This window comes from Gopherus flavomarginatus, chromosome 10, assembly GCF_025201925.1.
Source record: "Gopherus flavomarginatus isolate rGopFla2 chromosome 10, rGopFla2.mat.asm, whole genome shotgun sequence".
Classification (NCBI taxonomy): Eukaryota; Metazoa; Chordata; order Testudines; family Testudinidae; genus Gopherus; species Gopherus flavomarginatus.
Genome location: NC_066626.1, coordinates 74,628,159 through 74,641,868, shown reverse-complemented (window position 1 = coordinate 74,641,868; position 13,710 = coordinate 74,628,159). Strand labels below are relative to the sequence as shown.

The window sequence follows — 13,710 nt, the reverse complement described above, 5'->3', positions numbered from 1 at the left end:
TGTCAGGGTGGTTTCTGAGGCTGTGGATGGCATTGCGTTCTGCACGACTTAGGTTGTGAGGCAAGCGATGTTGTTGTTCCACGATTTCTGCCTGTGCACGCCGGCGGAAGCATTCAATGTATAGGTCCAGGCTGTCATTTCGACCCTCAGGAGGAGTCCATGTGGAGTTCTTTTTCTTGTGCTGTTGGTGGGAGGGCACCCGTGTATCAGTGCACTGTTCAGTGTTGTCCTGGAAGTATTCTTTGAGTCGGAGACGGTGAAAGTAGGCTTCCAGATCGCCACAGAACTGTATCATGTTGCTGGGGGTGGCAGGGCAGAAAGAGAGTCCCCGAGATAGGACAGACTTTTCTTCTGGGCTGAGTGTGTAGTTGGATAGATTGACGATATTGCTGGGTGGGTTAGGGGTACCACTGTTGTGGCCCCATGTGGCAGGTAGGAGTTTAGACAGCTTACAGTCCTTTTTCCTTTGAAGAGAGGTGAAGTGAGTAATGTAGATCTCCTGTCTTATTCTAGTGAAGTCCGTTTGTATAGAAGTTTGGTTATTAATGAGAGTCTCCAGGTTGGAGAGCTCTTTTTTGATGTTTTCCTGTTTGCTGTATAGGATGCTGATCAGGTGGTTCCTCAGTTTTTTTTATAGAGTATGACAATCTCTCACTGTCGTCTGTGTAGTATGTAGATAGCAGTGGATTTTTTACCTTTAGTCCATTTGGTATGATGTCCATCCGTTTGCATTTGGAAAGGAAGATGATATCTGTCTGTATTTGTGCAAGTTTCTTCATGAGGTTGATGGATTTCCATTCCATACGGCTAAATGCAGTGCCTTGCATGGTGTCAAGTATCAGAGGGTAGCCGTGTTAGTCTGGATCTGTAAAAGCAGCAAAGAATCCTGTGGCACCTTATAGACTAACAGACGTTTTGGAGCATGAGCTTTCGTGGGTGAATACCCACTTCCTCAGATGCATGTAATGGAAATATCCAGGGGCAGGTATATATATGTGTGCTAGCAAGCAAGCTAGAGATAACGAGGTCAGTTCAATCAGGGAGGATGAGGCCCTGTTCTAGCAGTTGAGGTGTGAAAACCAACTCCATCAGAGCAGAGACAACCTGTTGATTCTCTGAGAAGCTATGAGGGGATCAGTTCACATTTTATACAGTATAATTCGCTGGTAGAGGCATCAGTGTCAGACATGCACTTTGGCAGAACAGTACTCCAATCGTTATTGAAATAGACAGCAAGCACCAATCCTCCTTCCTACGAGGTCACTGCTTGTGAGTCACCTGAAGTGCAATACATTTGAACAATCACTTGAAGGAGAAAGAATAGGTACTTTACCCTCCAGTAAATGGGATTCTTTGAGATGTGTTGTCTGTGTGTATTCTATGATCTTCTCTTCCTCCCTGCTGCCATGGAGTCCGGTAACACCTGGATTCTGTCTTGACAAAGAAACTGAGGGACAGTTGGGCCCACTCTGCTGTTTATTCTCTCTGCACGTAGAGTGCAGATGCAGCCCCAATGGATTTTGCTGATAAAAAGAATCTGATCTCGTGCATGGCATGCATGCACACCAGTAATGGAATACGTATGGACACACCTTTTGAAAAACCAATATTAATTTGTAGTAGGATAAGTAGTTGTTTTCTCATTTAGATTTTTCTAGGATACTATTGCACGGCTTACTTTTGAATGAAGTAAAGTTGTTTTTTGGGGTACCCTAGTTCCTTGCAGCAAGAGAAATGGAGCCTAGCTGTTTGTGTTCAGTTGCCAATGTCTCAAAGTATTTCATCCAGCAATCTTCTCAGTAAACTTGGGTTCTGGGACTATTAGTTCACAGCCATTGGAAGGGTTTTTGTGTATTTAGAGAGTTTTACATGTAGTATTTTACAAATGTTAACTAATTGTCACAGCACCCCTGTGAAGTAGGCATCTTACAGATGGTGGAAAAAAGCCAGAAAAATTAGGTAATTCAGAGCCAGAATTAAAATGTTGTCATCTCTTGTTGTCAGTCCCTGCTCAGTCCAGTAGTGTTCTCACATTGTTGAATTCTAACCCTTGTAACTAGGTGCTCATCTAAGAGGCTAGCTCAGCTGCAGGCAGCCACCTGTGAAGGGAGCTGGGAGTAGCCTTAGCTCCATAAGGTACATAGAGAAAGATGCCAGAGGGAGTAATTGGGTATGTTTGTGATAACCTGTGGTCTCTCAGAAAATTACTCACTGGGCTTTGCATGCCTAAAGGCCAATTCTGCATAAGAAGCTCAAAAATTAAGTAACAAGAAAAAAATTGTTTCTTAGCATGATCATATCAGATTAATTTGTGAAATATATGTTGTTTTCTTTTTTTAAAAAAAAAATGTATATAGTTTATCTCTTTTTCCCCCAGAGGTGGCTCGATCCAAACAAACCAATCAGGAAACAATTAAAAAGTGAGTAAATATATGTATTTGGTCTGTTTCAAATATGATTTTTATTGAATAAGGATTTTAAAGTAACCTGATTAATTAGAAATACTTTTGTTAATTCTAGGAGGATCTCCTTACAGTTTGAACTTTAGAGTCAAATTTTTTGTAAGTGACCCTAACAAGCTCCAAGAAGAATATACAAGGTAGGTTTAGATAGTTTATCATTGCAACATTCTTCTAGGAAATTTAAAAGTGGAACTAAGTATTATAAAAAAGCATAATTTTTTTTTGAAGATATTACTTATTGGAATTTTCTCTTAAAAACCTGATTTATTCATGTTTTTTGTAGTGTGTTTAGGATTTTCCATAGCTGATAACTAAAATTCACATGCTATAAGCGCACAAACTACACAAAAACCTTTAAAATGAAGCCTTGAATACATAGTGTAGAAATCTAGTGTACATATGAAATAATCTCACAGAGAAAACATTGTTCAGGTAGACATAGGAAAAGAAAGGGAAGAGAAGAAAAAAGGAAAACTTTTTCTTTCTCCTACTCATCAATGGGTACAAATTTAATTTTAACCCATATTTGTCTCTTATGTTTGAAAACATCATAATATTTCTGAAATTATGCTGACTCATCATTCCTTTTGTATATTAGTTCCTTACTAATTTTTTTCAGCCATGCATATCAATCAGTCTTCAACTTCACTTGTATTAGTATAACATGGTGACATATGGTGATACAGCAGCAATCTTAGCTGGCGCAAATACAGTAATTTCAGTGTACCTATTGTGTAGTAATGTGCCTAAGGCTCAGAGTTTTACAGGTATTTAGGCATTTCTGCAAACAGTGTTGCAGTACCTAACTAAGTTAGGAGCCTAAATCTCATTTTCAAAAGGGATTTAGGCAACTGTAAAAAAAACCTTTTTGAAAATGAGGTTTAAGATTTTAAATCAGTTAGGTTTTACAGTGTTGAGTGCAGCAATGCCTGAATAGCTGTACTAATCTGGGCCTAAACTGTATAAAGGGAGTGCTCAATTGGTACCAGATCAAAAAGTTGTGAATGTCCTGTGTTCTTAAGAGGTGTGCCCAAAATTTTCAAACCAAGGTGTGTAAATGTAGTGCCTCCTCCATTTTTAGGCACCCAAGAATATGCAGTCTGATTTTTTTTCGAATTGCTGAGCATTTACAACAGAAGGTGACTTAAGTGGGATTTGTAGATGCTTGGCCCCTCTGAAAAAAACCAGGAAGGCCATTTTTTATTTAGGTTCCCAAAGAGCCTAACTTGTCCCATATCTGTTGTTAGAATAGGCAATTTTTTTTCTTTTCAAAACTTAGATAAAATATATGATGATATGTCATAAAATATATTTTTCAGACATTGATGGCCATTTTCTTACGAGCATTGACTGTTGCTAATCAATAATTCGGTAGATGCTATCTTTCCAATCTTTCTGGCTGTGTATAACTTGGCATAAAGGCAGATGAAAATGTCCTAAAATTGCTGTTAATGTTCATGCGACCAACAGACGTGGGCAACAAAGGGGGCATACTTTTGGCTGCCTGTTCATCCTCCGTCAATTTAAATAAACTCTTGCTAGCAAACAATCTATTTTTAACATGTATTAAGATTGCTAACATATTTAACATTTATTAAGGTTGTTTTAATTTAACATAGCTCCATCTTCATTGTTCTTACTATTTAAGATGTAAATGCATTGTGCAAGCTATTTTAGACCTACTTTGCTAAAGTTGCTTTAATTTCTATTTATTTCCCATTTTGTTCAACAAAGTAGAAGAGGTTTACATGCTTTAAGTCAGTGGTCCCCAGCCTTTTCGTGGCCAGTAGCACATTCATGTTTTCAGAAGAGTGTGGCGGGTGCCAGCAATTTTTCAAGGCTTATTTTGTATTTGTACATTAAATAATATGAAAAACATCATATTTAATATTACATAATATATGAATTGCTAAGATAAAAAGGGTAATTTTACATGTAAAAGGTATTACATTAAATTATTCTGCAATTACTCTTTCACCTTACTATGTGAATTTGCTCTTTTTTATCTACCAGTAAGAAAAATTAAGGAGTTTTTACAAAATAAATACCATAAACAGTTTATATCTTATTTATTTTAAAAAAGTAAAACATTGTTGAACTGCTGATCCAAATATATTTATTATTTTTACTTTAACGTAGAATGTAGCCTGCAGCCCTGGAGTTCTCTGTCCCCGGCAGGCGCGGGGTCACGGCTTCTCTCCGGCTTAAGCCATGGCCCCACGCCTGCCAGGGACTGAGAACACCCTTCAGTGTTTTAATACTTTCAGTTTTACATGTCATCCTGAACTTACTATTATGTGTGATCAAATGAAGATCCTAGAATACTTTTTGTGGGCATTAGCGGTTTGTTAGGCCCAATGTCCTCGATAAGTGCCGATTCACAGAATTCCATTCTGGTCACTTTACATGCACCCTATTTCTACTCCTGGGTACAAAATGCGGTGTTTCTTCCCCTGAATAGCTGCCACATTGCACCCCAGAGGTAACTGCATTTCACTTATGGATGGGTTGGTTCCTCTGTATATGTAAGCACATTTGTAAAAATGCTCGTGGGGTTCTTCACTATTGTTAACCTACTTTAAAAGTCCATATCAGGAATCCTTACATAACTATTATGAGGCAGTTGTTGTTCACATACCAATTTGTAAGAAAATGAAAGAATCGGTAAAAATCTTCTTAATTTTTAATGCAATAAATTAATTCTAAATGTTTGAGTTCTGTCATGACAGTAAATATTAATTTGTTAAATATTTTAGTACAAACAGTGCTTCTGATAATATAAACAGCTACACAAACAATTATTTTCTATTAATTTACTGTCCCAAGGCCTGAGTTGTATGAATGCTTGTGTTACAACTGTCAAAGCAGATGTGCAAGAAGAAAAATACGCAATGGGCTCAATACCAGGACCTGGGATGTCTCAAAGCAGTGTTATGTACAAGAAAGCAATCACCTGTTGTCGCTATGCCCCCTATTGTGAGGGTGGTTCTCATTTGTAGTGTGTGTGCTTTGCCACCTTTCTAATTTAGAATTAAATGTTCACTTCCTTAAAATCCTCTAAACCTTAATGAGGGGTTGGAGGAAACTTAGTATCTATATAACTTTTGGGTGAATTATGGGTACATGTTCAATCTCATCCTGTCAGAGTCTCTTTCCTTTTTCAGGGAAGCCTACATTTTCAGATGTGACTATTCATTTTGGGTGCCTTCATTTTTGAGTGCCCAACTGCATACAATTTAGAGGGCCCTGGTTTTCAGTAGCTGAGTTTTTCAGCACTTTCTGGAAACCAGGGCCCTTTAAGTTGTCCCAGTTTGGGCACCCAAAAAATGGAGGTACCCAAAAATCAGTAGTTGCATTTGAAAATATGAACTGTAGCATATACTTGTAGCAAATAAAACACTCAAAGAAATACACTTAAATATAATAAAGGTTGCCTTAATTTTTGTTATAAAATAACTGCAATAAGTGAGTAATTTGCTGTCATCTGTTTTTTGTCACTAAATGTACTTGATTGAAAACAGTCTCCCTATTTTGAATGTTTCATCTGCTCATTTTGCTGCTTATTTCCCACCTTAAGGGTAAACAGTGGGAGGAGCAGATGAGCTATTTTAAATAAGCTGTTCTCATTTAAAAGTCATTTAAAATAAAATAAGAAAATACAGAAATATGCTGTTTATAGAACAAAAAATTATGGAAGGTAGGAAAAGTTGCAGAAAGACTTTAGCATAATGCAATAAGATTTTGCATTCATAATTTTTCTAGATTGAGGGAGGAAGACAAACCACTCAACCCTGATATTAAATTGAAACAATACATTGGTGTCAGATATCCTCAGGTGCTAAACTAATTTCTACTTCTGTATAGCTGGAACAAAAATAAAACAATTTTTATATATTTGTAATATGAGCTAAGTCAGGAAAAAAAAATCTTCAAACTTGGGTACCTAAAAGTAAAAGCCTAAATCTGTACAATCATATGAGACTTTTAAATGCTTTAGTACTTCTGAACAGTAGGCAACTTTTATTTAGGTGCCTGAACACAGCTTTGTGTGGCACTAAAGTTTGATAGTTTTGCTTTCTCTATTTTATTTTTCACAAGGTAACCATTTCCTCTTTTTTCCATTGTTTCTACCTTTAGGTGAAATTTGAATATTAATTGTGATGTCTTCATGAAATGTAATGTAAAATTGGATGTTCTACAGAAGTAGATAATTTAAATTTATGGGTATATGGGTAACTTTGATTGCCATCTCACACTAATATCTACCTCTGAAAACTTAAGAAATAATTATATCTGGTTAAATGTTTCTAATGCAATAGACCCAAAAGTGATATCAAATATTTCAGCTTTATGTTAAATTTAGGAAGACAGTTCTGTCTAAAAATTCAATCACATTTCTTTAACCCATTGTAGTATTTTTGTTTTTTTAAGGTACCAATATTTTTTGCAAATTAAACAAGACATTCTTACTGGAAGGTAAGCCTCTTTTATTATGCTGACTAATATATATAATATATGACCAGTTTTCAGAAATTAAAAGATACATTATTTAATTTTTAGCAATGAATAATTTTATATAAAGATTATGAGCTATATAATATTTGCTGAAGAAATGATATAATAGTTTCTTTTAGAGTACTTAAATGGAAATACTTATAATAAAAACGTCTGTGAAAAACTTGTGCTTTACTGTTCATAGCTGTGTTGGTAAATAAATGAATTAAAAGATTTTCAAACTGATCGTAATTCACACCAGGTGTATTCCTTTTTTTTTCAAATTATAGATTGCCCTGTCCTTATAATACTGCTGCTCTTTTGGCTTCCTATGCTGTTCAATGTAAGTATAATTACTAAGTAAGTATGAGTACATAGATTATTTCAAATTATGCCTTCTATTTTTCTGGTTTTCCAGTGATCAGCTAAGTCACCATAAGTTAATGAATAGTAATAAGCATGCACAAATGGATTTGTGTGATGAGATGTACCTAAATCTGTACAAAAACAGTGGTATTTTTCCATCAGTGAGGAAAGGTAAACCTTTCATGCATTTCATGGTATTTTCACTGAAGTGGTCATGAAATTGTTTTACTAGTAAGCTCTCAACTTTCCATTTCCTCTTTATACTAATGTCTAAAGATATAGTAATGCTTTTTGTAAATCTCTATATGCTCTAAAATGTAATAGGTTACTTCCTCAATAATGAGACTAAAGCTGTTTTTAGATTTAGATACTTCTTAGTGTGAACAGCCAAAAGTGTGTAGAACTGGGAGTTCTGGTAGTGTCTAGCCGAATAGTTCCAGTTTACATAACTTATAAACACAGTTGCCAATTTTAAACAAGATAGCAGAGCTGTCAAGTCTTGGATAGTGAAGTTTTAGCTCCTTCCTTTTTTTCTCTTTCTTTTATAAAACCTGGGCAATTATATGGAAAACTATCACGATGCATATTTAAGTATTTGAAAATCAGCATATGACAACAATTGAGATTTTAAAGTTACCTTAATTCTGACCCTTGTGCTTTTCTGCTATTTTAGATACTTATATGTGGTATTGTTTGCAGTACTCCTTGTCAGGCAAACGTTCCATTAAAGTGTTTGTGAAAAGTACAAAGCTAAGCCTATTTTATGACACACACAGTATATAGCTTAGATTAGTAATGAAACTTGCAGGAATATTTGGCCCAATTATGTGTCCAGCCAAGTTAGCTTTGTACTTAAATGCCTTCTCATATGAGTTGCTCTTAAAAAAGGCTGGGCTTCTGGTTGAAATAAAATATATAGTACAAGAATGCTGTCAAAATTATTAAAATACATGCCTTAGAAAAGATAGTACCATATAAATCATGACAATGAAATAAGTCAAGTGAAAAGAATTTTTAAAAAAATAGAATATATGTACAGTAACTCTGCAATTAACATTGTAGTTATGTTCCTGAAAAATGTGACTTAAAAGTGAAACCATGTTAAGCGAATCCAATTTCCCCATAAGAATTAATGTAAATGGGAGGGAGGGGGGTTAGGTTCCAGGAAAACTTGTTTTTGCCAGACAAAAGGCATTATATACATTTTAAACAAGCAATTTAATACAGCTATTAAACAGGCTGGCAGCCCCCCTATCAGCTCCCCTCCACCCCCCACACCCCGTGCCTCCCGCCTGCTGGCGGACCCCGTATACCAGCACCTTCCCCCTGCTTCCCCTGTCTCCTGCCCACGGTAATCAGCTGTCTTGCAGCATTCAGGAGGCTGGGGGGGAGGAGGAGCATGGACGCTCCTCCCCCCTAAACCTCTTGAATGCCGCAAACCAGCTGATTGCTGCAGGCAGGGAAGGGAGCGGGGAGGCTGGACACTGCATCCTCTCTCCTCCCTCCAGCTTCCTGAGTGGTGCAAGACAGCTGATTGCCACAGGCAGGAAGTGGGGGAAGCAGGGGGAAGGTGCTGATGTGCAGGGTCTGCCGGGAAGCGCTGGGAAGGGGCTTAGGGGAGCTGATAGGGGGGCTGCCAGCCGTGGACAAAGCAGGTGGCCAAACGACATTATAGGGGAGCATTGCACAACTTTAAACGAGCACATTCTGTAATGAAACAACGTTAAGCGAGAGAGTGTTAAGTGGGGAGTTACTCAGTTTTTATTCAGGGGTGTAAAAACATTGTTTAATGCAGGGATCAGCAACCTTTGGCATGCAGCCCACAAGGGTAAGCCCCCTGGCGAGTCGGGGCGGTTTGTTTCCTACCGCGTCTGCTGGTTCGGCTGATCGCGGCTCCCACTGACCGCAGTTCGCCGCTCTGGGCCAATGGGGGTGGAGGGAAGCGGTCCTCATAATGAAATGAAAACATGGACACACACACGGTATTTGATTACAGAAATATCCGTGAGCAACAAAATTCTGTTTATTTAGGATTAATCATTATATAGGTGGTAAGTAAGTTAAGTACATTATAAAATGAACATTTCATAAACCATTTTGCCAAGCCAGCATCTTTTTGTCATTCAAGTCCTTTTTAAAAACTTCTGTGATACCAACTGAGCTTATAACTCATGTTAAAGAAACAAGGTGAATTGAAACTTCTGTCTTCTTTGTCTGTTCTAGATCATAAGGTGTTTGGGGCCAGGACTGTGTTAAACTTCGGGTATTGTACAATGCTGAATATGTTGTTTGCACTAAACAAGTAATAATCTTTCTCTTAGCCGAATTGGGAGACTACAACCATTCAGAAAACTTTCCAGGCTACCTCTCAGACTACTCTTTCATCCCTAGCCAGCCTCAAGACTTTGAAAAAGAAATAGCAAAATTACATCATCAGCATATGTAAGAATTTACTGAAAAAATTATTCTTATTTTGTAATATCACTGTCTACAGATGCTATGCCTTTGTAGAAATATTGCCTGAATAAACTTAACAGATGAATTTTTACACTGCAGTATTTTTATGTCTTTATATAAAGTATTGCTACAGTTTGGAGAAGAGGGAAGATTCAGAATGAGTGTGCTAATCTTTAAATTAATTTGAAGAAAGGATATATATGAGACTTCATTTCTATAGTAGTATGTGAATTTTTATAGGAAATTTTGGTTTCTTTAAGAAAAGTCTTCAGTCATTCATAATCTGCCTGCATAAGGTTTCTGTGTACGTTGCCTTTACCAGCAACAGGGAATTACTGTAGAAGAGTGTTTGTGTGTGTGTGTGTGTGTTTAGAAGTATATTAAAGAGGAGCTCTGTGAACTTCAAAAGCTTGTACCTTCACCAACTGAAGTTGGTCCAGTAAAAGATACTATCTCAACTATCTTGTCTCGCTCATATCCTGGGACCAAGATGGTTACAATAACACTGCAAATAACTATGGAAGATATCAAATTTTGCCATTTAAAATAGAACCTTCACAACATAGAGAAGGAGGAAGCCAGACTGAACAGCAACATTCACTTCCTGAGCAGATTCAACAAACAAAACAAAATTTCAAGAGGATTCACCAGAAAATGCTGCAGAAAAATGTCAGAAAAACTGAGAAACCATCTCCTGAACTTTACATATTCCGGAAGGGACCACTTCAAACAAGAAATCATCACATGCTCCCATGCACTGGAAGAAAAAAATCAGGGAACCCCAGGAAACAAACTGACGACAGCCAACAACACAAAAACAAAGAGTGGAACGAACTATAACAACTTCACAACTGACAACACAACCTCTGGGGGAAACCAGGATACCATTACCTATCACGTGGACATTAAACAACACCCCAATCATCAATCTATCAAGACTACTTCTAATCTATACGGTAGTATCTGTTCTGTCCAAGTGACTGAATTTCTGCCCCACCACAGAACCTGATACCGTACTAACGTGGAAAATGAGAAGAATTCTTTTGACAACTCTTCCTAAAGGAATTCTTTCACAACAAAGACAACACCCACAACTACCACACTTCCGTTGACAATCATAAGAAAAAGTAATCATCTGACTGCACACAGACACACACAGCAGAAGAAACCACATACACCTCTACCCTGATATAACGTGACCCTATATAACACGAATTTGAATATAACGTGGTAAAGCAGTGCTCCAGGAGGGGCAGGGCTGCACACTCCAGGGGATCAAAGCAAGTTCGATATAATGCAGTTTCACGTATAATGCGGTAAGATTTTTTGGCTCCCTTGAACAGCGTTATATAGGGGTAGAAGTGTATTTGATCATTACATTGATTACTTTTGGAGAAAAATTGACTGAACTCCTCAACAAATATTATATCCACACAATCTCTGTACCATCCAGAGGATTGCTGTACAGTCCCTGAAATCCAACCATCAAATAGTGAACAAACCAGTAGACAAAGGAGGCACCATTATAGTCGTTAATCATGATGACTACATCAATGAGGCCAACAAATGACTCTCTGACACCACCTAGTATAAAAATCTCAAAGAAGGCCCCATATCACAATTCACACAGGAATTTAAAGATACCATCAACTCCTTCCCCACGCAACTCCAAGAAGAACTCTACAACCTCATCAGCCCCTGCTCTCCCACCCCAGTAACTGTCTACATGATTCCCAAAATGCACAAAAAAGGGAACCCAGACAGACCCATCGTATCTGGCCATGACACTTTCACGGAAGAAATATCAGGACTCATAGAAACCATCCTCGAAGCATTGGCCATGCAAAAGGCCAGCTTCCTCCAAGACACTGCCAACTTCCTCCAAAAACTCCACAATATTAAGGGCCTCTCTCAGAATGCCATCCTTGCCACCACAGATGTCCCCTTCCTACACACCAACGTCCGTCACCATGATAGCATCACTGCCATCACATTTAACAAACACTTTGTCCAAACCATGGGTACTAGGTGGCTCCCCAGTATGCCAGCCTCTTCATGGGCCATCTCAAGGAAGAATTTCAGGGAAAATGCACCACAAAACCAGTGATATGCCTGAGATACATCAATGATATTTTCAACCTCTAGACAGATGACCTAAATTCCTTGATAGATTTCCCCCACAACTTCAACAGCTACCACCCATCAAACTCTCTCTAGAACACTCCCACACCAACATCAACTTCCTGGATACTACAGTCAACTTCCAAACAGCTCTATACAAGAAACCTACAGATCACCACTCTTACAAACTCCACAGATCCAGCAGTCTTCTCAGACATGCAAAGGAATCTGTTATCTGTGGCGAGGCGCTCAGATACTACAGAATTTGCTCTGAAGACAAAGTCTGGTATACACAGCTAAACACGCTTAAAACCGCCTTCGCTAAACAAGGACACTCCACCAGAGAAGTGGATCACATCATGTAATAGGCCATTCAAATACTATGGAGGATCTGCTTCAACACAGAAATAAATACCACACTGACTGCACACACCTAGTTATCATTTACCATCCAACACTGGAACCCATATAGGATATCATCAAACAATTACAACTCATATTTGTCTGCATCCTGAAAGAAATCTTTTCCGAACCCCCTATTCTGGCCTACAACGAACCCTCCAGCCTAGTTAAGCTTATCGGAAGCAAGATCCCCACAGCACCCGCCAACAGAACAACAGATGCAAAAGCTGCAGACATATCTCCACGGCTGTGATGATCATTTTCCCCTACAACACACCTTTCAAGATTCATGGGTCTTGCACGTGCCCATCACTGTGTGATGTACCTCATCCAGTGTGTTAAATATCCCAACAACAGCAATGTTGGTGAAAGCAGACAATCCCTATGCTCTTGAATGAACTCTCACAGTAAAATGATAAAAAACCAAAAACACCCTATCATCATGGGTAAACACTTTTCACAAAATGACCACTCCATATCAGCCCTTTCAGTACTCGTCCTCAATGGAAACATTCAAAAGGCAAGCTTGGGAAGTTAAATTCATAATTCTGCTAGACACTAAAAAACACATACTCAACAGAGAGATTAGTTTTATGGCTCATTACAACAATTTTTAATACATCTCACGGCCTGCTAACCCTTAATCGAGCCCTTCATTTTAAGTGGCGTCTTACAGCATGCGTTAACCCCTTATGCTTAATAGTTTGTCCCAACTTGTAGTTATCTCAAATATTCTAGTTACCTTCCCCGGACCAGAAAGAGCTCTTCAAAGCTTGAAACCTTTACCTTCCACCAACAGAAGTTGGTCCAACAAGAGTTGTTACCTCATTTCCTTATCTCTCTCAGAAGTAGATACAGCAGTTTTGCATTCATCAGATTTTATCAGTTATATGCAGTTATATGACTTTCTGCTACAGAGCCAAAAGGATATGAAACAAAAAAATCATTGAAAGTAAATGTCCTAGTTTGTGTAATAATATACAGTTGATAAGCTTCAGTTAAAAAGAGTTAATTAGTATGTTAGGAAATCGGCACTAAAATGTTTAACAGGGGTTGTACTCCACTAACACATTTATTTACTACAGATAGGGGATACTGGTGACTTTAGCAGCTACCAAAATTGCCAATTAGTGACTGACTACACTGCTCAGTTTCAGTCAACCATATAGCAAATTAAAAAGGTTGAGGGAGTAAGGAAAAACAAACAATTCGAAATTGGTTATTGTACAAATATTAAAATCTAGGGTGGACCCTGCAGAGAAGTTATTTCAATTCAAAATGTAGTACTAATTGCAAGAGCAGTTTCTAGAGACTTCACTGCTAACTCAAAGGTTTTCAGACGTTTTAAGATACCTTTCACTGTGCCATTTGACATAAACATATATATGTGCAGAGTATGTATTGCAGA

At 37.9% G+C, this 13,710-nt stretch overlaps 1 protein-coding gene across 7 annotated transcripts in view; it reads left to right on the top strand.

Annotated features, from left to right (window-relative positions):
• The window catches only part of PTPN4 (protein tyrosine phosphatase non-receptor type 4), a 229,483-nt gene that overhangs the window by 128,002 nt on the left and 87,771 nt on the right, over positions 1-13,710 (top strand). For 6 of the 7 annotated variants that reach the window (XR_007768388.1, XM_050917015.1, XM_050917019.1 and 3 more), the window contains 5 exons: positions 2,378-2,420; positions 2,500-2,599; positions 6,894-6,938; positions 7,247-7,299; positions 9,644-9,764. Coding sequence is in view for 6 of the 7 variants with exons in the window: in XM_050917015.1 (XP_050772972.1) it covers positions 2,378-2,420; positions 2,500-2,599; positions 6,894-6,938; positions 7,247-7,299; positions 9,644-9,764 (362 nt within the window). In the remaining variant the exon portion in view is untranslated. The remainder of the gene's footprint in view (positions 1-2,377; positions 2,421-2,499; positions 2,600-6,893; positions 6,939-7,246; positions 7,300-9,643; positions 9,765-13,710) is intronic. The other variant, XM_050917016.1, reaches the window with a different exon arrangement.